The sequence below is a fragment of the Zosterops lateralis genome, assembly GCF_965231275.1.
Source record: "Zosterops lateralis genome assembly, chromosome: 2".
Classification (NCBI taxonomy): domain Eukaryota; kingdom Metazoa; phylum Chordata; class Aves; order Passeriformes; family Zosteropidae; genus Zosterops; species Zosterops lateralis.
This window is the reverse complement of record NC_139763.1, coordinates 41,687,560-41,714,104: the sequence shown is the minus strand read 5'-3', so window position 1 is coordinate 41,714,104 and position 26,545 is coordinate 41,687,560. Positions and strand designations below refer to the sequence as shown.

At 34.3% G+C, this 26,545-nt stretch overlaps 1 protein-coding gene across 4 annotated transcripts in view; it reads right to left on the bottom strand.

The window, feature by feature from the left end:
• The window catches only part of UGGT2 (UDP-glucose glycoprotein glucosyltransferase 2), a gene marked incomplete at its 5' end in the record, with an annotated part of 78,030 nt that overhangs the window by 31,600 nt on the left and 19,885 nt on the right, over positions 1 to 26,545 (bottom strand). For all 4 annotated transcript variants that reach the window (XM_083855169.1, XM_083855171.1, XM_083855170.1 and 1 more), the window contains 14 exons: positions 1,509 to 1,640; positions 2,840 to 3,046; positions 5,332 to 5,426; positions 7,242 to 7,340; positions 7,432 to 7,555; positions 8,016 to 8,180; positions 8,895 to 9,026; positions 10,572 to 10,707; positions 12,209 to 12,294; positions 14,480 to 14,599; positions 15,560 to 15,710; positions 16,375 to 16,466; positions 20,216 to 20,276; positions 24,125 to 24,224. In XM_083855169.1, the coding sequence (XP_083711295.1) occupies positions 1,509 to 1,640; positions 2,840 to 3,046; positions 5,332 to 5,426; positions 7,242 to 7,340; positions 7,432 to 7,555; positions 8,016 to 8,180; positions 8,895 to 9,026; positions 10,572 to 10,707; positions 12,209 to 12,294; positions 14,480 to 14,599; positions 15,560 to 15,710; positions 16,375 to 16,466; positions 20,216 to 20,276; positions 24,125 to 24,224 (1,700 nt within the window). The remainder of the gene's footprint in view (positions 1 to 1,508; positions 1,641 to 2,839; positions 3,047 to 5,331; positions 5,427 to 7,241; positions 7,341 to 7,431; positions 7,556 to 8,015; positions 8,181 to 8,894; positions 9,027 to 10,571; positions 10,708 to 12,208; positions 12,295 to 14,479; positions 14,600 to 15,559; positions 15,711 to 16,374; positions 16,467 to 20,215; positions 20,277 to 24,124; positions 24,225 to 26,545) is intronic.

Genomic DNA, 26,545 nt, shown 5'->3' with positions numbered 1-26,545 from the left:
TCTATGAACACAATCCCCTTTTAAGACTTGTCAAACGAAGCAGAAGGACAGAAAGAATAGGAAAGGATACAAAATGCATAATATGAGATGATGCAGGCTTGCTACACATTTTGGTGTCTGAAGGAAAACAAAGTGCCTTGGAGTCCCAGAAAATAGCTTTGAGGATGTTGTTTGGATTTCCTGCTCAGTTTATCAGGCCAAATTGACCCAAGACAACTTCAAGAGCCTACAGGGCTCCCAGGATATAGAATGTCATGGTATAAGTTTGGTGCTGAATGCCTCTTTCCCTAAATGAGAGGTTATATAACAAATTCCACTTCTAATTTTTATTAATGAGGCATGAGATAGATGAAACCATAGTGTAATTATGAAATACTATGGTAATTTAGGAGAAGTCATAATTAGAAAAAATTTATTTGCTCACAGAAGCAAAACTTCCATGATGAAATTGCAAGGACAGAAAAGAAGGATATTCCATGTCTTTTTAAAATTAATCCTTTAGAGTGGAAACACTTTCAAAGATATGAATATACATTATTAAATTCATCCAAATATTTTATGAAATTTATTTCCCCAAAACTTAAAATATGACATTATTTGAGGATTTTTAGGCATGGAGAACAGTAATAATGATTTATAAAATAAATTCTCTAATTTAGTTATGAGGGAGCTGTCACAAAAAAGCCAACAGTTCCTTAAGGCTTCATCGACAAAAATGCTTTCTGTGTGTTTCTTAGCAGTATTTCAGCTGCATCTCAGAAGCATTTAGGATGCATAAGAGTAACTAATTTAAAGAGTAACAATTTAAAGAGTTTCCAGTAATGAGATGCCAACATAGTTTTCTTTCTATTTCTTTTGAATGATGGAGGAGTAATTAGAAAATAAAAGAATCAAAAAATAGTTTGTAAATTGTGTTTGTAATGTAAGGTATTGACTGACATTTAACAAATACTAAATATTTAATGCAACATTATGTTTTTTGATCACAGATAATCTATTGAGAAACTGTAGTTAAGGCTATTGGTTTCAGCATATACATACAAGAAAGTGAAACAACAAAATTGCTATACTTTTATCTGCATATTAAGAATTAAGACCATAAAACAACATTTATAAAAATGTGGTGTTTTAGTGCTTGAAATATTAACCTAGTCAATGTTATTTATATACATTTATTTACATGGTAAAATAAAGGTAGCTTCAGGATCAAAAGTTATTCTTAAACACAAATAATAAATCAGATACTAACCTATTTTGAGAATTTTGTCAGATTAACTCTAAAATAGCTGTGGGAATGACATATACGCATAGTAGCCTCAATGGCATGATGCTAATGAACAAATTGGGAATAAAACACAATAAAAAAGCAAGGCAAACATTCATACCATTCTCTAACAACTGTCTGAATAAATAAGAAATCAATATAATGTATTTTCTTTAGTTTGAAACTGAAGTTCCAGAAGTAAAAAAATCCTAAAAAGGATTGAGAGACTTAATTTCTTGCTTACCCTGCCATTGCTAATAACAGCCATTTGCCCAGGAAGCAGCTTCAGAACCTCCTGGCAGAACATCTGGTGAGTTTTAATTAAATCCAGTCCTAAAGTGTTGTACTTCTTCTCAAAAGTATCACCATCCATTCCCTAAAGCAAAGGTAAAGCATGAGATGCTGGAATGATTCAGCAAAAACAAATTCTCTAGCAGGTAACGAAATCAAAGACTTTCTTCAAGTTATGCGATAACCAGAAATCCAAGTAAAACAGCCACCTCAGCTTCAGTGTAAGCACACAACTGCTGGTGGTGAGCCATGGTGTCACGACCACCTGGAAGGCAGTCTGTACCCTGGGGCAACTGGGAATAACAGTGAAAGCAAAGCTGAGCCTGAGGTTAAGCAATTTTTCCATGATCCAGCACAACAGCTGCATGAAAAGTAACACTCTGTTAACAACTCAACTGTACTCCCACTTTTAGGGAAAAGATATAAAAAAAATTGTAATACTCTAAAAACCTAACAGTCATTCTAATAAGGTTATTCGACACAATTTGAATGTGCTTTGGGGAAGCAAACATACTCCAGAAAGACACAAAAATCTATTTTCAAAGTGGGGAAAAACATGTCAAAACTTACACTGGAACTGTGCCTCACCTGTCAAAATTATTCTGATATGTATTTCTTCATTAGTAATATACAGACCAAGCAGATTCATTCAGATAAAATTAATAAAATGACATTGATTAATAACATACTTAGCATACATTAGAGACCTTTATGTCTCTACATACAGCTTCAGTAGAGACCTTCATGTCTTTCAAAATTTATTAAACAATTAAACAAGAGCATGACTCAAAAATATTAATTTTCTAATATGGTTCCAGAGAGTTCTCCTAGTCTTCCATCTCTTCCTATTTAAAAAACAAAAAATTTACAACTCCTTCTGAGAGAAAAAGCAATAGTTAGCAGGTGTTATTTCATAACTCAGCTCCACTCTCATGTAGTCTTAACTTTCTCTGCAGTCTAAATTCTTGAAAAACATTAATATTGCAATTTTAACTAAATGAGAGAGCTATTTAAAAAATCAACAATTGAAAATGAAACTATTTTGGTCTCAATTATCTGGTACTCATATTCTGAATTTTTCAGTTCTCTCACATTTCCCCCCTTTAAAGAAATTCTCAATTCTTCAACCACATGAAAATCATCAAAAATCCAAATCTGCTTGAGAAGAAACTGTATGTGGGTTATAAACTTCATGGCATTTGACCAAACATTGTTATTCTCATCACCTCCTTCCAATAAGATATATGTAAAATAAAAAAGGAAGTAATCTAATTTAGCACTCACTGGGATGAGGAATTTAACAATTTTAGTTCCAGCAGCAAGGGATTTTGCTGTCTCTTCCTTAATGAGTTTACTTAGGAAACTTTTTAAGTTGCTGTTGTTTTGGGTTAAAAAAGCAGCCAAAATTCCTCTTGCAATGGCTGTGTTATCTTCATGTATTTTTGATGAAGGATTGTTCAAAATCCCAACCCGTGTATGACTGCTTGTTTTCTGCAAAGAAAAATCCAGAACAATAAGTAATTTTACAGTTCCATCTGCTGTTACCTAATGTATTCATATCAATTGTAACTATGTGAAATGCCCTTAAGTATTTAATTTTTTTGCAGCTATTTGTCTTTAGAAAAGATACATCAATGACTAATTCAGAACTCCAACTGTGAGTAAAAATGTGATTAGTAAGGATTTACCTATTCTGTGATAAGTATTTTAAATAGAAGTGTTAAGTTTTTTTAATAGAACAATTGCCTTTGAGCATTTTGCAGAAGCATGTTTTTAACGAAGGACATACACAAGTGTTCATTTACAGATTTCAGAACTAGTTTTATAGATGTCTTTCCACTTTTCAAAAATTATTGAAATAAGCATAAAATAAATGCAAGAGAATTTATCCACTTATCACTTTAATCTTCACTAACAGCAATATCTTTCACTTGCTAAAATCAGCAATGCCACACAAATTTTACCAGAGAGTGTGATGTTTCTAAGGTAGGATCAAATAACATCACTAACTGAGGAAAAGGTAAATGGACTCCAATGCAGGAAGGAATAAGAAAATAAGGAATGCAATTACTGGTATGCAGCACTGGAGAGGCTTCCACAAAGTACTTCCAAGATGGCCAGAAAACTATGAGGAAGCACTGAAGAATCTGGGCTTGCTCCATCTGGCAAAGAGGAGACTACAGAAAACTTGAATAGCAACCAACAGCTACTGAAGGGGGAGCGAAAAACACAACAGGGCTAAACCCTCCCTGGTATCAGCAAAGAGAATAACAAGGGGTAATGCCCACAAATTTTGGCCTCACAGTAAAGGATTACAACAAGAAGGCAGTGCAACACCAAAGTTATTTGAAAAGGAAAGGGACAGAGTCATCTCCTTGGAGATTTTCAGAAATCCTTCAAATACACCTACAGCTGACCTGATGTAATGAAGGCAATAATTCTACTTTGAGTGGGAGGCTGAACTGGATGACCTTGAGAGGTCTCTTCCAGCTAAGACAGCTCAAACCTCTTTTCAAAGGATGTAAAAATCTATCAGAGTTTTCAAAATAGCATGTATTAGCTGAAATAGCTAGAAGGGAAGTCCCTTCAGCCATTTTCACCCCCAGATTTTTGCATGCTTTTCTTCAAATGCTGGTGGCCTGTCATGAGCAAGCAGTGACTGTGCCAATTCTGGTACTATCAGGAATTATACTAGACCCTGACTTGAGAGATAAAAGGAGTGAACAACCTCAATACAAATCAACGAACTTCAAAAAATACTGTTTTGCTCTATTTTTTCATGCAATTTGAAAATCACTATACCAAGCAATACATGAGATTTATCTAATGTTTTGGGGTTTTTTCCAGATTCTCCTCATCAATTACCCAGATGGTTCTTACCTCTTAGATGGGAGCTGTGGTACATTTCTCCTGCTGAAGAGGGTTAAAAAACAAAGCTACAGAGGGAGCGCAACTGTCAAGCCTGAGACATAAATCAAGCAGTCTAAGAAATTAAATGTTTTTCTGTAACAAGGTCTTGTACTGCATATTCTTCTTTACCTTTTTATAGTCTCTTTCTAAGACACAGTTGTTACCACATTCTCTTGACAACATCCCAATTTTCTAATTCCCTTAGGGTGGTTCCTATTTCATTCCTGATTAGAAAATCTGGATATTTTCCTGATTTCAGTTTAAGTACTCTTTTAACCTGCCCCAAACGGAGGGTCTTTTTGTCATTTATATTAATGTGACATTTATGCTTTCTGAAGTATATTTATATTTCAGACATTCATACTTTAAATCCTATTATTAACACAGAAGAACTTAAAAATAAGCAAACTCATAAATGTGGATGATCCTCCTAGCATATTAAAACACACACAAAAATTGATCTTAGAAGCACACAGTACATGGAAAAATGGCTGTTTCATGGCCACAATTGTGCCACATCATACAGGACTCCACTGCTTAATGGTTCACAGCAACAGGCAGTATCCTAAAGCCCTTCCAGGTAACATTCTGGGCCACCTGATGGGACAAAGTCTAACTGGGAAGGTATTCACCCTTTTAATACACAGTATCAGAGTTTGTCTCCTGCCTCAAGAGTTTGTGAACAAAATGATCATTTCCCTTCAGGAATTGAATAAAACAAAAGCACAATCTCTCAAGTCTGCACCTGACCAACAACAACAAAGTTGCTACTCTTTTATTTAAGAGTATGATTTTTGAATGTGCAGAGAGAGTTGTTAAGAACATATTCATAATAACTATTTTAATAAAACCTGCTAGAAACTCACCAGGCTTTTCAAGGCATTAGAAAGCAGTCGTCTGCCAGCTGGCTTATCAAAATCAGCAATAATCCAGACAGTAACAGCATACAATGCATCTTCATCTGAAAATTAAACATAATTCTGTTTTATGTTCTGGAGAATCTTCTTGAGACTAATGAAAAACAAATTAATTCTGTTTGTGATTTCAAAATTCACGTGTATGTTTGACTGCTGACTTCAACTATGAATAATCTTTGCTGCATCAGAATCTTTTGCCCTCTGAATTAAGATTCTTAGAAGGCAATTTATCGTGTTAATAGGAGAGAGTGACTAAAAGAGCTGATCCATTGTTGCAGCATTGAGACAAGATGGCCCTAAATAATTAGTTCCAATTAACAAAACCTGCTTTACCAAAGGTTACTTGTGAACATTTGATGAAGGCTGATCATATAGCCAGAAATGAAAAGAAAAGAAAAGAATTAAGGACCACATAAACCAGGCCAGTCACTTTCCCTGGCAGCAAAGGGAAAGTCCTCCAACTACAGGCAAGAAAAAAAAATTATCATTTCTGGACACAAATGGGAATATACTAAATACAGTCCAAGGAAAGTAAACTACTGAGTAAGTGTATACGCAGATAATTTCTGGTCTCCTGTTCTTTACTTGTCATAGAAGAGCAATGGTAAGTGAAAAATTCTGCAGAATGATCTGCAGAAGAATATAAGTGTACCTACCATACATCCCCTAAAACATAATGCATGGAGACAGAAATTTTCCAAGGTTCTGGTGAGATGCTAGGAAAAGGTTATTATTAACTGTTGCTGTCATCTAGAGTACCACACTGGGGAGAGAGATTTGAAATGTAGATTCCAGCTTAAAGGTTATAGGTTTTACACAAGAGAACTCAATCTTAGAAATAAGCCTACAGATTGAAAGCCACTCATTTGACAGCTCACTGAGATGTCCCTGTGGCTGTTGACACGGAATCAAATAAGAGTCAAATAACTTTATTTTAAAGATATTTAAGTGTTTGGCTTTCTTTCTGATAATGAATTAAGTAAAAACTCTGTAACTACCACATAAAAATCACTGAAAGAAAGCACTTTATTAACAGGGTTATTGTGTCTCTTGATGCACTGATGCAAATGAGCAGCTGTTAATTGTCTACTTCTAGAATTTCTTAAGGCACAGACCATTGTAAAATTCCATGCAGAATTATGACCCCATTGTGGTAATTTCTTCTCACTCATGGAAAAGTGCTTGCAATATGCAATGAGAAAAATTTATGTCAAAAAGCATTTGAAATGTAGAAAAAAATTCGAGTTTTAACAAAGGTAAAAATTATATATTTTATAATTCACCAGAATACAATTTCTATTTATTTTCTATAGAAAGACAAAGGGTCATTCAGCAAAATTAAATCATCTAACATGAGAAAAAATAAGGAGATATTTAATGTTAATGAATTAGAAACATAATAAATGATTCCTTAAATTTAGAAATACCTAATTTTGGTATAAACATACAAACTTTATACATTCTGTACTTGACAATGCTGCAAGTAAGAGTCACTTGAAAACCGAACAGACTTGAATTTCCTCAAAAAAACCATATGTATGGAAGCTGAGTCTATCTTCAAAGCTGCAAAAGCCTTGTAAAGACTTTTAACTTCATGTCTGTAAAACAAAAACAACTAGCCACAGCATCCATCCCATTTCAAAGCTACAAAAACTAACTGCCCTGTTCATTATAATTTATGGTCATAATATTCAGATATACTCTGTTTCCTGAAAGAAGATACTGGGATATTGAGAAATGTTTAATTTACATGGAATCATTGGAATATTGACTTACTTGGGATATTTTACTGGAAAATTTCAACAGTTTGTAATAGCCATCTATAGACAGATAGATAACCTATAGAGAAAATTAATTACCTTTTTTTGTTAAATACTTCATGTTATCTGAAATTACCGCACTTTTATCTTGTGAGTCCAAAAAGGAGAAAGTAGAGAAATCTTCCACATGAAATGGAACTGCATAATGTAAACCACAAAGTATTAGACTTAAAAAAATGAAAACAAAACCAGAAAACAAATCATAACAATATCCAAGAAAAGGTGTTACCAGAAGTGGATCTGAAATGTATGTATCTTCTTTCTGCTCCAAGAATACTGGGGTTTATACGGGAAACTACATTGTTCTGATCCATAAGAAAATCCACTGCATTTACATGATCATCTAACAAACCCTGGAGTAAGAGAAAAATGTAAAATCTGCACTTTCAAGACAGATTTTCAAGCGAAACAAAGACTAAGTATTTGTACAGTCTTCCAACTGAGCTTAAAGTTTCTATATACACCAAGTGACGGACAATGTCAGGGCAAAACCATATAAATGTCACACAGATTGTATTTTAAAACATCAGATACATATTTTTCAATGAACAACTGCAGTACATTCTCAGTTTTTGGTTGAAAAGTTCCATATAATGACTACAGGCTTAGCTGATCCTTCAACCCTGAATAATTTCAATATACTCTTTCAAAACCATGACCACAAATGATTGTAACAATGTAGTTGCAGGTGTGATATTATTAATTTCAAGCCATCTCTTTATAAAAAACCATAATATATAAACACGACTGAAACACAATTCATAGCAATATCAAATATTTCACCCTGCAGTCATTCAGAAATGTTAACCATACCATGAACACTGCCCGCTGGAAGAAGCCAGTGGCATCAAAAATCCTCTGAAGAATAAGCGTCTCCAACTCTGCCGCATCCATCTCCTCCCTGGGAAAGGGCACGCCATTAAACAGCGCTTGAGGCAGCGGGCCCAAGCCACTCTTCTTATAAAAGGTTGCTCCTGCCTGATCAAATCAGAAATATCACAGGATTAAACAGACTGCGGCTGACTGCAGTAAAAAAACGGAACTAATATCAAGAGAGGATGAACTCTAATCTCCAAGCACTCTTCACTGTCATACCTTGTCATGAGTAGCAGGGGCAAAACAGAAAGCATTTGGAAACCAAACAGGACAGATGGGACTCATTTGTCAAACAAAATGACAAAAGAAATTATAGATCCATATACGTTGCTGTGAACTTTTGCCTTATCATCTTGCTGAGAAATTGTCTTTTATTTTGCTTAACATTCTTAGCAAAGAAAAATAAAAATGAAACAAATAACATCAGAGAACACTCAGAGTAGTGTTGATTCAAAGTAGCTTTGACTCAGCAGTCAAAGCTGCTTTTACCAAAGAAAGAACCCTAAAAAAACCTCAAAAGGTTTTTGTCTTTGTAAATCAAGCTTTATTTGATAAGAAAGCAGAATTCAAGAGAGACCCCTTGATATGCTTACTAGAAAAGAATTTGCGGCTCCTGAAAGCAGCAGGCAAGAGTAAATTTTCATAGTGAGAGGAGTAATGCAGAAAACTTTACAATATTTCCAATAAAGATTGAATGGTGGCTGAAGAAAAATTTGACTCAAAAGTGTTGTATTTATTTACTTTAACATTTAGCAACCCTTCATCTTAGTAAATACATTGAGTTGTATTTCTTACTTAGCATAGCTCCCAACGTACCTTCCTCCCTTCATCATATTCAGAATGAACATCCAGGATACTCTGAACATCAGCATGGGGGTACTCACTTCTAAGAACATGTTTCACATCATCTACTGTCAGAACATTTCCATCTTTCACTTCATGGTACATCTGTAAGAATCATAACCAAAAGAAATTTAAAAATGCACTAACTTGTCAAACAACTTGATAAAATTATTAGACATAAATAAACAATAAATGAGTATAATCTTTTTACAGTGCTTTAGCAAATTTTATATTGTTATAATTTTATATTACTTTTATTGCTATACTGCAGTTTTTATACTGCTTTACTAATTATCATCATTGTACATATAAACAATTTTTTTATCAGAGTACTGTTCTGATTGATTTATTATTACACCTTTAGTCTAAATCTGAAGTGGCAAAAGAAATACATCTATAAGCTGAATGTGAAAGGTTATTTCTCTCTACTAATTGGAGAGGTAATCTAAATTCTCTCTATAAACTAACATGGGTGGTTTACCTGAATCCATATTAATCCAAGCCTAAACTAGTTAGTGATACTTTTTTCTACAGTGATAATTTTTCCTTACCAAAGTTATTTCATTTCATAGAGTAATATTTTACTATTTTAATCATACATACAATAAACATTTGAAGTGAAAAATATTCAATCGATTTATCTTCAAATGTGGAACAATATTTTCCTCTATAGCTCTGAATATCTCAAACTTTATTTTGTTCCTTCTATTTTTGTTATCTTTCAATTATATTTATCATGCCCCTCCTTTTTATATTATGAAACAAAGTAAAGAGAGGAACACAACATTTTAAAAACCACACTGTAAATTATATTTTTTGATCTAGTCATGGATAATTGTTATCCATGCATGTCAACACCCTATCATTTGTGGATTTCTCTTCCAAGGTATCTCTAGTTCCTTCAATTCCTTTAATCTTAAACTCTCTAAATTTGTCCATGACACCATGACATTTTCTAGGCACTAAACATAAAACCAGAAAATAAATGGAAGAAAAATTATTATGTATAAATACTATATTCTCTAACTTTTACCCACAGAGCCTTTACATAGATGGCTCACCTTATTTCTCGTCCATTCATCTCTCATCTCTGAAATTCCTGTCTTATGAGAATCTGCATTCTCTCACAAAGTTAACTTGTGTCATTAAGCTACAAGCCTGGAATATCTCTGTTTTCTGCACCCCTGGACAGCTCAAGCATGAGCCAGGAAAAGAAATTATCTTACTGTTTCCTTTCCTACATTGGACAATAAGAAAGGGTTTTTCAAATCTTATAGGACTGCCAAAGTGACATTAAAATCCTTGTAGTCCAAAAGACACAGAACACAAATGCCCATTACATTACCACAAATAATACAGAATAATATTTCATAATACTAAAAACTGCAAGACATACATCTACTTTTTTATATTATTGAAGAAAGCCTGTCGATAGGCAGAATTACAAAACCAAATTGGTTTCTGCAAGAGGAAATTATTTCTGCAAAATAATTCTATAGACTATTAATGCTATACATGTTTTTAATACCTAATTTCTGCATAAAGTAAATGCGTATGTGTCTTATGTTATCACAAGGTAGCAAGATTCTAATTATATTAAAAAATCAATAAATTATAAACCAGAAGTAAATAGCTTGTGAAAGAACTAACATTAATTATCGACATAAAGGCCTGAGAGGTGTCAGATTCCTCTGCAATGTAATTAAAAGTTCTCCAAAGAGCTACTCCAGCATCTTCATTTCCATCAACTTCTTCTTTTGGACTTAAAATGAAAACAATTCCAATTCTATAAAAAAAATAAAGAGACCATACATTTTAACACAATACCTGCTTCACACACATTCTATCACAAACACACAAATGCTTGCACTGATGTGATCTGCCCAGCACAGAGATAAAAACCCTGTACCTGGGTGATGTTTCCATGACTGTGTGGTGACACAGGATACCAGCCATGCATCCTTCATCAGCTCTACAGTATGCTTAGGTTACCAACTATGTACTGACTTTACATATACCTTTTAAAGCTGACAATAATTTAGATTTCTGTGAGTCAATAGGGTTTAATCACAGTACTTTCTCTCCTTACCTGTATGAAACTTTTGATTCTTTGCATTCCTGCCATCATCTCTTAATGAGTCTTTGTTTTAGTCTGGGCATCGCCTGCGTTTTATTTTTCCTGAAAGGGATATCTTGCTGGGCTATTGACGTCCCATCATCAGTGTGTACCACTCCTACTAGCCCCGCTCTTGCCTTTTTAACCTTCTTGGCCTTTCGCCACCCTGGCATTGCTGTTCATTTTCCACTCACATCAGTTTTAAATACATCTACTACTAACCCCTAAACTTCCATTAATTGAAAGAAAACCCAAAGGAATATGAGGCTTAAGGGGTAAAAAGGCCTATTGGAGGTGGTGCATTGATACTGTTTTCATGTAAAAAGCCTGGAATGAGACTAGGCCATACTATCTTTATGGTCCCTTCCAACCCAAACCTTTCTGTGAAAACACACAGAACACTGCAATCTGTCTTTCATTATGCTTTTGTAATTGAATGATACAAAATTAAGAAAAATAACAACAAAAAAGATCAGAATGAGTAAAATTTTGAAGTAAAATGAAACATCTGTAATTTATTGAGGACAAAAAGCCATTTCACGGGAAGATTTTAAATATTTAACATGCAATTCATCTTGCTGAACTTTGTATATCCTTTTTTTATAAACTGTGGAAGTGAACAGCCACTTCTGAGACCAATTCACTTTTTCTTAAAGCTAGTTATCTCAGATTAACCAGACTGTTCCTCAGAAGTGTCGCTCACAAACGATGACTAGTTCACTTTCAGAGATGCAAAACTTGATGAGGACTATATCACTTTGATATATTATACACAAGTGTGTATATCAAAACAACATTAGATAAAGAAACTGCAATTCAAAGAACTGAATTTTAAAAATTCCCTGAAAGCATGTTTTACATACAGAATATTTTTATTAGAATGCAACTTTGCAATGGTGCCCAGTGGGCCTACTTGACAAGATAAACTTTCATTAGACTTTTAGGGTTCATTTTACTCACACTCAGGTATGTTATACCTTGCAATCTATTGGCTTAAGAATACTTAATATCTGAGTAAGCTTGACATAAATGGGTAACCAATGTGTCTTATTAGAATGTTATTGCATTGGACTTAACTCACACCCTTGTCTAGTAGAATAGAAGATAAAGAAGAAAAAATGAAAGCATCCTTATTTTAAGATTTTTCCTCAAGACTTTCAGTTTTCCTTACCTAAGTGGTACATCATGATGATAGAATAATTCTGCTAGCTTCATATAATCACCAGTATCTTCTTGGATAGGATCAACAAAAAGTACCTAAGAAGAGAAAATGTATCAGGCATACAATATTTATTCTTGATGTCTGTTTTTATTTTTTCTTCAGACATAAAATCTAAGACAAGAACATTAATTTCCAAAGCAGCTGTACGCCCGAGCTGTTTTCAATTTTTCAGAGCATTCATTGTAAGAAAACATTAAGACTACAAATGAAAATAACATAAGAATGAAGGAATTTGGACCAAATGGTGAAAATAGGATTTAACCACTTACTGAACTTCAAACCACAAATGATCCCACTTTTCTCCTTTTAAAGACTCCATGCCATTATTTTGTTTTAATTAATAAACTCGATATTTATTTTAGAAAGATATAATGCTGATTTGTCTGTTACATGTTTTAACAAACCCTCTTCTGTTGTGCAAACCAAACAAAAATAAACAATAAATCAACAGAATATTTTGGCTAAAAACTTTAAGTAAAAAATGGAGCTTTCAGAAAGAATTCTTCCTTTCTGTCTCACTTATCTTTGTAGTTACTTTTTCCACTTAGTGTAGCTTGGAGTATAAACTCAGCTCTTTCAGGCATGGATAGAATCTAAAACTGGGGTGTGTCTGCATAGGTGAATTATCCTTATGTAGATTTAACTAGACATCTGTATCTCATTTATTCAACTTTGCACTGCAAACTCCTCTTACAATTTATCAGATTTGCTGGAGTAGCTGAAAGCAGCAGAATAACTTCAAAAATTTTGAACAACCCCCTTTAGATTATAGTGAAATGGTGTGTTATAGATTTCTATAATATAGATTTAACCCTAATACATAATGCAATCTACTTCATATCCCACACATCTTACACTTCATCATAAACATACATTTTTTTAACCTATTGCTAGTATTTTCATTGTCTTTTTATACACAAACTTTGCATCACTTCAAGCAACTATATCAAAGACAAAGGGATCAAGTGCACTCTTAACAGCTTTGCAGAGGACACCAAACTAAGTGTTGCAGCTGACACACTTGAAGGATGGGAAGCCACTCAGAGGGACCTGGATAGGCTCAAGAAGCGCATCCATGGGAAGCTCATGAGTTTCAACAAGGTCGAGTACAAAGTGCTGCATCTAGGCTGGGGCAACTCCCAGTTTATCAAGACAGCCTGAGGGATGAACAGATCAAGGGCAGCCCTGCAGGAAGGACTTGGAGGGTGTAGTGAATGAGAGGCTGTACTTGAGCTGGCAGTGTGCACTTGTAGCCCAGAAAGCCAAACATGTCCTGGGCTGCATCCAAAGCAGTATGCCCCTCCCAGCAGGGCAAGGGAGGGAATTCTGTCTCTGTGCGTGGTGAGACCCCACCTGGAGTGCTGCATCCAGCTCTGGGCTTCCCAGCACAGGAAAGACATGGACCTCAAGTGGGTCCAAAGAAGGGCCACAAAACCAATCAGAAGCTGGAGCATCTCTCCTATGAGTATAGGGAGATGTACAAGGAGAGGGGTTTTTTACCAGTAGTAGAGACACTGTATTGATAGAACAAGAGGCAGCAGTTTTAAACTAAAAGAGGGCAGATTTAGACTGAATATGAAGAAATTAAGATAGTGAGACACCGAAGGTGTCACAGGGGAACTGGCTGCTCAGAGAAGCTGTGGATGGACCACCATTTAAATTGTTAAAGGACAGGCTGGATGAAGTTTTGGTCCCTGGTCATTGCAGGAGAGCTGGACTAGATAACCTTTAATGGTCCATTACAACCCAAACCATTTTATGATTCTACGGTTCATAAGATTACCTTCTGTAATTTTAATTTAAATCAGCAATAGATGCTTCCTCAGCTTACTAAGTGATACAGAATCCTATTTACAGAGGAAAAATTAAGCTACAAGAAATTAATAAATAGTATGCTTTATAACTTAAATATTTTTGTACCTCGATTTACCATCTTTAAACCATAGACAGCTATCATTACCTTCCCTCATGCTTCGATAGTAGTGAATTTTCTAAGCATACCATGGAAAGGGACATAAAAACTCTTCACAGAAGTGTGTCCAGATCCATCTGCAAATCAAACTAATAACCACATACGACTCACTAGATAAAGTGATATTCACTACTCTTAGCAGATCCCCACAGAAAACAGTAAATCCAACATGTGTCTTTATTAATAAATTGTCTGCCAATATATTAACGTATACACTATGCAAAAACACCAAAGTTCTCCAAACTTACCAAATTATATAAATTGCGTCTAATCTCCTGTAAAAATCCAGGAAATGTGGGTTTTAGCAGTTCCTGATAGCTTGCAGGCCATGTGCTATAGCTGTGATCTTGTTCTATATTATTAATCCACTAAAAAAAAAAGGCTACCATTTAGAAAACATGCATTGAACACTGAGAAAAATATGTGGGCATAATAATATTATCAAATGTCTCCCTTTCTTTTGTTAAATAATAACAGAAAATAGCTTTTACAGATTATCTTTATTTTTTCTTTTTAATCAAGCTATTTTTATCTGCAGTACACAGTAGAACTAATACTGGATGGAAAAGGCAAAAGGGCCATTAACACTGTGTATAAGGGTGTGAATAAAACCATTTTTTTCAACCGTGAAAACTAATTTCACAATGCAAACATCATAACAATGTATCACATCGATGTGTGTAACACAGCATAACCATCTTGTAATACAAGTAGGTATTTATCTTCAACCTGAAGCAACAGAACTTTAGATAGATCAAAATAGTAAATTAACATATGGCTGATTTATTCTTTTAGTCCCTTCTGTGCAAGCTGGGGCAAACAGAAGAGTGAAATGTGGCTCTTTCAGGTGCAAGAAAATAATATTTTAGTGCCTTTTCCCTTTGTAATGACCTGAAATTTTGAAGAAGGGTACAAATCACAGTCACTTGACAGTTAGAAATAATATATTTAGGTAGCCCACAATTCACTTATCATACTTGTAAAGTACACTTAGAAGTCTTGCATTATATGAGATATTATGTAGTATTATGTAGCAACATTAATTGCTATAAAAGACAAATTCTATAGTTTGGAGTATGCAACTACTCTAGATATATTCTTATTTTCCTTTAAACACCCTATATATTAAAAATTTAATAAGGTATAAACTAGATAAAATTACTCATAAAAAATATTGAAGGGATATTGCCCTTGAAAACATTTTAAACTGCTAATTGATATATAACCTTTTGTCTAGTATTTCAATTCCAATAGAAGAAAAGAAAAACTGTTTCATACAGAGAATTATCAAAGATGTAATCTCTAAATAAATAACTTAAGTTACTTACTATTATTGAAGAGTGACGAATATCTAGTGCATAATTATTATCTGTAGGATGTACATGCAATCTCATAAATTTACTCAAGGTATCCTCTTTGATTCCAAGTTCATGAAGGCCATGCATCACTTTTCCTTCCAGTTTAAGGGTCTCTAAAATACTTTTTCAGGAAGATAAAGTACATAATGTCTACAAAGAACTCTTGTCATGATATAAAAATTATTTTTAAAACTAAAAACAATCTTCATTTAATAGCCTTAGAAATGTTTTCTTTTTATATTCTCCCACAGCCTAATGTTTAAAACAACATCAGTTAATAACACTGTATGTCTCTAACTTATTTCAAAACATAATTACAACAGACTATACAATTATTTTATTCATTCAGATCTATTTTATACAAAGCAATTTTATCCATCTGAGGTAAGAAGTGGCAGGACAGCAGAGCGAAAGCTTTCTTGCTGCACTGTCCTGCCTGAGGCAGAAATCCAAGCTGGGGTAGGCTAAGAAGCAGCTTTGCAAGACATAGATGAACTGTCTCATGGTAGAACTCAGAAAACAGCACAGAGGAAACATACAGCCACAAATTTTATGTGGCAAGTTGTAAAATTATAAGGAAATAAGAAAACATATTCCAAGAGGAAAGGCTATTCTCAGCTACCTGTACAATATCCATACTCAAGTTAAAACCACTGTAAATCAACATTCTTCCTACTGGAACACTTCCTTGCCCCCAAAAATGAAACAGCTGAGATTAGGACCACGAGCACACCTTCCCAGTATTATTAGTAATTCTGCGACCTTCAAACAAAAGTGTATCTTACCTAAAGGGATCATGAAAATCCAGATCAATAGGAAGGCCATTTACAAATAAACGTGCTTCTCCAGGTTGAATCCCAAGCGTTTCATGGAAATGCTAAAAAGTAAAAAGTACTGCTTACTTGTTTAGGTATATGTCTACACTAACACATATAAACCCTCTTAAGTAATTTTGCAAAACAGACACATCAAATCTCTTCTACACAACTTCTTCTTTTATCTGAGTGTTGGAAAAATATTGACCACATATCTTATGAGTGCTATTTAATACATTTCAGATGTAAAGATACAAATGAAAATAACCTACCTGTACAAGGCAGAGAAAAGGACACATTCTCAGTGTTTGCCAACAGAAAGTAAAAATACACACATACACAAATACAGCTTGTAAGTTTTTAAATTATTTCTATATATCCATTCAGAAAAGGGAGACCTTACATATGTCCCTCAGACCTTCACTTGAAACCAGCTTTCTCAATGATTTAACATCTCTCAATTTTGAAAAACGTGCAGTTGAACTGTTTCAGAGAATTAGGAAAAACAGACTAGAAACTTAAAATCTCATCTAACAATGAGATGAGAAAGGGATAGTATAGCATATCTTTGCTTGGCAAAGAAGAAAAAAGATCCACAATAAACAAATACAAGAGGAAGGTTGTATTTAGGGAGAAAAGTATGTATTATCATTTTCCTACAAAGAGCTCTGAGGCACACCACCATTCAGTCTGTAGCAAGATAAGTGACAGGAACAACAGCAGTAGTGTATTCCAACTCATGACAAAAGGAGCAGTCAGATTTCAGGACCTGCCTTAATACCCAAGAGAAAAGTAGAAAACACAAAAAAAAATACTAATTGATTTATTTAAAAGATGTGTTTTATTAAAAGATGTATTTTTCTTTCCAATTTAGCTCCCAATTGCTAAACAACGTAAGTTTGAACAAAACATGTACTTTAAGAAAAGCATGCCTACAGCAAGCAACTCAGGCTCAGTATATCACTCCTAATATAAACCTGCAACTAGACAAATGAGAGCAAAAATGAGAGAACATTGAAAATGGTATTACTTCTGTAAAGCAATGCTGTTACCTTCACAAGATAATTTTAAGTAGGAAATGCAAATAGGAAAAGAACTGAGCTGAACTGCAGAATGGTTAAGGTTGGAAGGGATCACAGTGTATCAACTGGTCCTATCTCTCTCCCTAAACAAGGTTATCCTAAAGCACATTGCACAGGATTGTGTCCAGACATGCACTCTTGAATATCTCCAGTGAGATATTCCAGTGACAGACTCCACAACCTCTTTGGGCAATCTGTTCCAGTGCTGAGTCACTTGCAAAGTAAAGAAGTTCTGCCTCATGTTCAGGTGGAACTTCCCCATTCATCAATTTTTGCCCATTGCCTCTCGCCCTATTGCTCAGCACCACAGAGAAGAACCTGGCTCCATCTTCTTGACACCCTCCCTTCAGATACTTACAGATATTGATAAATCAGAGGGGAGATTCTCAATACAATTTTGATGCTAGATATTTGATTATCTAGAAGTGCATCCATTTTATCATAAAAATGTTGATGGAAGGAGTATTTAGGCATCCAATACTAGAATTTAAGGCTGATAATATTCATGTAGTATTTTCTCGCTAAACTTCAGTGAATTATTGCACTGCAAGTTGTGAGTTCAGTTTAATGAGATCTTATTTTTTTCTTTTATCTATAGCAGTTCTTTGTCTATTTCTTGCTTAGGTATCAACTCATTACACCTAAATCATCACATGTCTTTCACTTTTAATAACTTTATTTCCTCCCATTGCATTTCCTATTCAACTTTCATTATCTTGAGAGGGAATCATCCAGTTACACACAGCATGGGATCATATCTCTCCTGCTGCTAGATGGATGTACTGCAGTTCAAGAATGCACATGACAGTTCATTGTGCTCAAGCAGCAGTGTTCAAGAAGTTTCCTTACTTTTATTCAACAAATTTTAGCTTTTAGCTGTCTAAAGGCCTGTAAACCACAGGAAGGATGTGATCTCACATGAAATTAAAACTTAGTCTGATAGGTGCATAAAATCCTCTTAATGTAATTAATACATTAATGGAATCATAGGAGTGATTCAGCTGACCAACTACACAGATAGCCATTGTAATTTGTTTCAGATCCAAATTTTAAGGTACTTCTCCTAATCCTTATTATTTAGCAATGGTCAATTTAATTCCTGACAGACCTTTACTTTTTTTTTTTTTTCCTTTTTTCCGCTCCTGCATTTTGTGGTGGAAGAGTAGTTTTTGATTAAGCAGTTAGTTTTGATATTTGTGTTAACAGAGCTGCAATTAAGGAAAGTCATTGTAAAGACTTCATCAAGAAACAGGAAAAGTCCTAATACCAACACTCATGCTGTAGAGGAACTATGATCATCTGGGATTTGTTTTGCTTTATGGTGACTATAATCCTAACAGCAGCGTAATAGGAAAAAATGTATCTTGGCTGTTTTTACAGAAAGCAATGAAGTGCAGACACTGATTTCCTCTCTCCAGCAAAAACTACAGAACTTCTCTCTACTGCAGGAAACAAGGAGCCTGCATTTGAGCCCACTCTAAGATCTCTCTGAAAACCCAAGGATCAAAGATGTACCCTGCACACAAGAAAGCGGAACAGCTCAAGGAAGTGAACTGCTGAAATACATGAAATATCTTCTCAATATACTAACCACATGTTTAATCACCTGTGTACAAATAAAGGCCTACATAATTGTTTGCATAACTATTAACATTTAGGATATAACACTCCTAATACACAATACTTAAGACTGGAAAGCCTTACATGAATTTTCATGGCATAGAATTTAAAAACATTAATTTCTCTGATATTTTTGCTGCAATAGAAATGACAAGCTCTTTATGAGAAGGTTTCACCAGTGCAAGAAGAACATTCTTCACTTTCACTGTTTTGGAAAGTGAAAGAATCTGGAAAAGGTATTCCCCTGGAGATACTAGTCTTTGCAAGGCAAGAGGAAAAGGCCCAAATGGATACAAAGCAAAATGATACATAGAAATGTTGCAGAAGCACAGGAGTGACATAAGTAAGGCAAAAATCCCTTTCACTACAGTGGTTGGTCAGTCTTAATACCATATGAAAATATGTGTTCTGAAGATCAAGACTAAGGACCCTACTGTGGATATCATTTCACATGACCAGTCAGTCCTACAAGAATGGCACCTAACACTTAATGGCAACACTCAACTTGAAAGAAAAAATCCAAACTGAACAGAGACCAACAACATGAATTCAACAAATATTAAATGACGTCTCAGAATAAACCTCAGATAAGTCTAAATTACAGGAACAAGGACTCTTTATACTGTACAAGGAACAAAAGATGCAGTGAATCAAGGATGAAAACAAAACCACCATCTGCCACAGATGATGCTCAGAACACCTGCAGAACAGCGGCATGTGTGATTCTGAGAGTGCGAAAAGCTCAAAGTTAGCATGTGCTGACCATAATATAAGCAGCAGGCCTAGATTCAACACCAAAGCTACAGAAAAAGTAACTGATACCTATTTTGCTTTCCCAGCACACAATTTGTGACTCAGCTCAACACTCCATGAAAACTATTTGGCCTTGCCTAATTCTGTAAAACCAAAAGAGAGAATGGAAAAAGTTTCACAAATAGCAGAAAGTGAAATACTTGAATTGCATATTTAAATGTTATCTGTCTCACAATAGATTTTCAGAACAACTAGCTCTTTTTCTCTAAAACCATGAAAGTTGCTACAGTAAAAAAACTCCAAAAGCTGCACTACAATAGTAGTTCAAACGTCCATCTGAAGAAATAAAAACAAACCTTCTGATTTTCTTCTATTTCATTTTGCACTTTCTTGTCTACAAGTACTCTTGTCAGTGATCTGTTAAAATAAAATATTTGTATCACTCAACCACCATATATTTAAAAAGCACTATTTTATGTGAAATCAGTATTTTAATTAAAACATCAAATGCACTGTAAGTGAAAAATGCTGTAATTCAGTCCTAAAAAGAAGAGTAATGCAATATCATAAATATTGAATTTTTAAGACAACTATTGTTCTATTTTACTCTAGTAAACCCAGGTTTCAGATTCAGGCTAAGTTTTTTTTTGCAGTAATATCATCAATTTATTTTTTACCACTCTCAATCTTCCCTCATGGCTTGTTTGTTTTTTTCTGGATGCATTTTATAAAAAAGTAAGTTGTTTGGTCATCTAAATTATTACCTGAATAAACACCATATTTTTGTATTTAAAGTTAATATTACTATCTCCATGGTACTCAATTTTACAGCATGGAGAGCCATGGACTTGTAGGGACAAAGGCAAGGAAAACATGCAAAGAATGAACACTTTAAAATTAGCTGAGATTTAGGAAAAAAGAGATTTGCAGATAGAGCCCGTTGAAAACGTTAAGCTTTCACAGACAGACAAAGTTTTAGTTTCCTTAGTCATTCCATCTTTTGAAGATAACACATTGATTTGTCTTTTTTACCTTTCATGAATGTTCTGGAAGACTATTTTATCTTCCTCTGCCACAGTGTATTGTGTGTAAAGTTTATAATTACCAGGCTTATCATAAAATACTTCCAGAGGCAAATTAATCTCTCCACATTTTAAAAAAGCCTAAACCATATTAACCTAAATCTGACTGTCCTGATAAATGCCAACAAAAATATCCTAGTTGACTATATGAACAGTTTTTTCAAAACAGGACTGTACATGTTTTAGCGAATTTGTATGGGGCTTCAAGAAAAACTGGAGTCATCTTAAACATGAAGGTTAACTAAGCAAACAGAGAATGATCCTGCTAAGCAAGTTTTAAACTTGTGGATAATAAGGCATTTAATAATACAATCCTCACCTCACCCTCAAAGAAACTGATTTACAACAGATCTTGCTAGTACACTCCACATTTCTCACAATATGTCAGAAATAAGACATAAAATCAGTTTACTTTAAAGAACTATTCAAGCTTTCCAGGCAACCAAAGAGACATACTGTAGGAGCAAACTGTATGATTTCCAAGCTTGGTATTAGAGAGTTCTGAAATAAAAAATAGCTCCAAAAATACTTCAAAAATCTGAATTTTATCATGCTGAACTCAGCAAAAATAGTAGGGCTTGTAACTCTCAAAAGCACACTCAGTTGATACAAGAATGCACAGATATAAGGAAGAACCTGTATATTTCCAAATGGCTCCTAGGCTGAGTAGTTAGGCAGAAAAATAAAACATAAATGTGAAAATAATAAAAAGACTAGAAGGAAAATACAAAGCTGGTCCAGCATTAGCAAGGAAGTGAAATACCCATCAGCAAAAGGTAAGCTTTACTGATTGCTGTTCTAGTAATAGAAAAGCAATTCAAGGAATCATTAAATAGCTCCCTCCTCATGCATGATAGTTGACAAGGCAGGATTCTAGCATAATTTTATGGAGAAAGTGTGATGGTTGATCCTTGAAAAGGACACCCTATCCTTCCAACCTTAGGTAACAAGGATACCTGTGAAAGACATCTGCTCATTTTGAGTTCTGCCATTTGTTCAATTTGTTCAGAGCTTCAGGAAATTTTTACTAATGTTTTTGTAATCGTTAAGTGCTACAGACTCACAGAAGAGAAACACTTCACTGGCTGAAAGTAAATGGATACTATTCATCTTTCTACATGATGCAGGAATGTTCTTGAATGGCCTTAAGGTTGAAATATTCTTTATAATTTTATGCATCTTTATTCTTACCTGGAAGAACATGTAGCCATGTAGTACTGAATGTTGAGGGGAAAAAAGGAAACCTTTCACAGGGTCATAATGTTAATATTTGTGAATGATTAATAAATCACAAGTAACAGAGCATTATAATACTTAATTATCTGCTCTTTAAGAATACCATAATACGACAAGTATAGAACAAATCAAAGACGAAAAATACCCTATAAATGAATTACTAATATGTTGCCATGACATATATCAGTTGGTACACTGTCTACATCTGATGACATTTTGTAAAATCTACCTCAGACTAACCTTTTCAACTGGAAGTACTGAGACACAAAAGTACAGGTGGTAAATTAGAAAGTGAAATAAAATTTCAGAGGAATGGTATATTAATTTTTTTATGACCTAAGGAACTCCATTTTTAAAGAACATGCAGTATTTTACTTTCATAATTACAGTCCCAAAATTTGTATACAGCTTTTTTAAACCGAATTTTGTGTAGCAAAAAATGGTTGTTGTTTCAATAGAAAAACTGTCTGGAACTCACACAGTTTAAAAATAGTATTATTATAATGATCAGCTATTTATCTAAAGTGGCTAAGCAATACTTCTTCCTTTCCTGTTTATTCTAGGGGTTTTTTTCCAAACTAGTATTTTGACTCATCAGGACATGAGCATGATTAGACTATTAATAAAATAAATTGTGTGCTGTTTTCACACAATGCCCCTTTGATTTACATTGTCAATGTAGACCTACTAAATTTAAATTATTTAAATATTTTTAATCTCTCATGTAAAAATAACATGCTAGAATAGCACATTAGAATAAATCATGCAGGACAGATATAGTGATTCCCTTTTTAATAATTTTAAACTCTTCTTTTACTTTTACCTAGAAAATATTTGAAGAGTAGGTAAATTGAGCTCTAACGCCACAAATACATGACGGGAGTTGGAGTGGAACGTAACAATTTAATGACTTGTAAAATCAATGATTTAAATGTCACCTGGCACACTTAAAAATGACTTTTTCCTGTCCTTTAAAGAACAGAACTGGACTTGAAGTGTGACATTATGTATGCTTCCACTATCTCCTACTAGAAAGCTGAATTTTCTGATTGCTAATCTGAGTGCAAACTTATACCATACTATTTCATAATAATTATGCTTCAGGCATTTTAAAAGGCATTTTACTTCCGTGACACAGGATGTTACAACAGTAGTTTTTCCATTATAGTGTAGATTTTCTGTAACAGACAATCAGGGATGACAATGAAATACTGTGATAATTAAACAAGAGTGGCAAAATGTGAAAGCACGCTGAGTTAAGAACCCTATTTAGCATCACATTTAATTCAGTAATTCAAGCAAATATTGCTGATAGGATTACATGAAGAACTTATTAAGTATGAAGAGAAGCATTTGTCAATTACAATACTATCAGCTTACAGGAAGTACAAATTTTCATATTAGGACAGCAAAAATCAGGATATTTATTTAATATTTATTTATTTAATATTTAGCTTGATTCTTTATTAAGTAATTTGTTATGCAAGACAAATCTTCCTCAGTAAGAACACTATCACACAATAGCCAGGGCCCAATCTCAACAGCAATGTTGTGCTTAGAACTAATGTGTATGGATCCCCACAAAATTGATTAATAGTATTTTGCCTCTTCCCACTGTGACTAGCTCTTCTACTAATGCAACAAAAGTTTTCACCTGGGAAAATATCAGTCCAGTAAAATCCATGAGGACTAAGTGCCTGAGGGATTAGCATGTCCTCATGGCATCTTCTGCCATGTCTCCATCAGACAGGAAACATTTAAGAGACTGATCATGAGCTCTCCCTGGAGTTATCTTCTGCTCAATGAAATTGCCTGGAATCCATGTAGCAAGCTGTCAAACATGAATATCTGACTGCAGGATTTCGATATAAATCTGCATTACTGTCATTACAGTCAAATGCAAACATAAAAATAGCATTTGGGAAAAAAAAAGTTTAAATAACATACCTGGCTCTTATTGGGAAGTTCTGAGCAATGTCTTTCATTACCTTTAAGGCATCATAAACAGGGGCAGACATAATTCGAGTAGCTGCTTGAAAACTAAGATCTAGGGTGGGGGAGAAAAACAAAATTTAAAAAAAATCACTGTAAATACCACTCAATCATTACTGCATACAGTCAGAAAACTGCTCCATATAGGTGTTCTCACTACTCATATATTTTATCTTTCAGTCATTGATTCAACAGTTATGAAAGTTACATTATTAAATTGAAAAATTGGTCACGTGAAAGTTGGAAATACTGAATTCAGGCATTTCTACAGAATTCTGCTTGACTTTCTTGAACATACACATTGTATATGTAATTTCTAAATTTACAGAAACACTCTGAAAAAGCCCAGACCATTCATCATGAGGTATTATGGCATCATCAAAAGGGTAGATACACACCAATTCGCAAACACCCACAACTGCAGGAAAAAGCAAGACCTTTTCAGATCCAAGACTCCACAAGTTTTTCAGATAACAGATATATTTAATGTAGAAAGCTGCACTGAGCATGTGAATTGTACAATTTTCAAAAGGAGCAGAAATTTCACAGAGAAAATGGCGACTCGCAAATGTAAAGTCAAAATACTGTAAAATTTCAATTCTCATAAACACCTAGCAAACTTTTAAAGGGATCTCATTTTCAGAACGAAGTAAATTTTCAGATAATGGGACAGTTTAATCGGTTCTATCCAGTAAAAAACAATTATGGAATTCAGTTAACTATCTCTGGAGTCTAACTTGAATTTTGACATGTAAGACTAGGACAAATCCAATTTTGGTACCAAACAGAGTAAGGAAGTACTATACTAGATGCTTCCATGTACCTTGTATACATTGGTATAACTAAATCATGCAGTGATGGTTTTTCCTCATAATTTTCTAGTTTAGATGTTTAAGTAAAAACTGACAGCCTCAGGTTACTCAGTTTGAAGAAAGCTGATGGCACAAATAGTAAAGAGTGCTGGGCCAAAAGTCATAGATGATGCTGCCTAGTAAAACACTGTGCCATCTTCTTGAAGCAATTAGGAACTAAAAAAAAGGAAGGCTGAATCAAAGTGAAAAAGACATTCCTAGTTTAGCCTGCTAAGGTACTTCTTGGCTGAAAGAAATAGGTAAGTGAGAGGCAGAATGTCAACTTGTATTTCTTAATATTTTTAACAATAAGTATAAATAGAATTCACTATTAAAAGTAGGTTTCAGAACCCTTTCAACAGGCACATAAGTTGTGATCAGTTGAAGCAACAACACTCAGTTGCTGCTGTTACTACAGACAGTGAGAAAACTGTGAACTTGGGTCATACACTTAAAACCCTTCATAAATTGTTAAGAATTTCCATTTTAGGCTGAACAGCTAGGATACAAATATTCAAATACCACTGAGGCCAACTGACATCTTTTTACCTCTTTGGTTCTCTCTGGTCAGGGCTGTCACTTACAGACCTCCTCTTGCAGCACCTCAACACAGCTGAGAGCGCAGTGTAAGGCACCTTGAGGAAAAAGTACTTACTAATTACTTACCTAAAATATAAAAGCTCTTGAAAGACAACTCTTGAATGGTGTTTAGGTTCATTTATAAATAGAAGCATGCCCTATAGCTGAAGTAGTTTTGCTTAAATTTAGTTAGATTTTTACTTTGAAGCTAATTAAAGGAAATCAGAGAGAAGCTGAGCCATTAATTCAGCCATTATAATTAGTCATTAAGAATGAACTAGAGAAAGCACCCTGTCATGTCAGCAGTAAGGGTATCAAAAACAACTGCATCAAAAAATGTGGGGACTGAAGACTGAAGATCCTGAACCATAAGCCACTACAAGTCTTCCTGACATAAATTAACAGCATCCCAACACTCAACTACTTTCAACACTAAGAACTGGTTTCCTGAGGAGCAGCGGCAGTTTCATTTTTTATACATATATACAGCCATAACACCACAGAAAAGACCATCACTAAACAGAGACCTTGTACTGTCTTTTGAAGGTAGACATTAAAGGGATTGAAGTTTCATGGCTGCTTCAACTTTAATATCAGTCAAGTGGCATTCAATCACACACAAAAAGAATAATAGTCAAACACAATATTTTCTTTTTTTATTTTTTTCCAAAGTAGATTTCTCAAGATAAGTTTAAAGCAATATTTTCCAATTGTCTTTAATTTTGGACAAAGATAAATCCTGCAGTTGAACTTCATTGATAAAAGACTGCAAGTGAGCTACAATTATCCCACACAGTTAATATCAGACTGGACATTGCTAGCAAGCTCTGTAACATCAGGGTCCCAAAAGAAATTGAAGCATTAGATGATTGCTCAGTCTCCTTCACTGCACTAATATATAGGCAAACTCATTTTGATCAGGTTGTCCTTTAAAGCTGAAGAATGT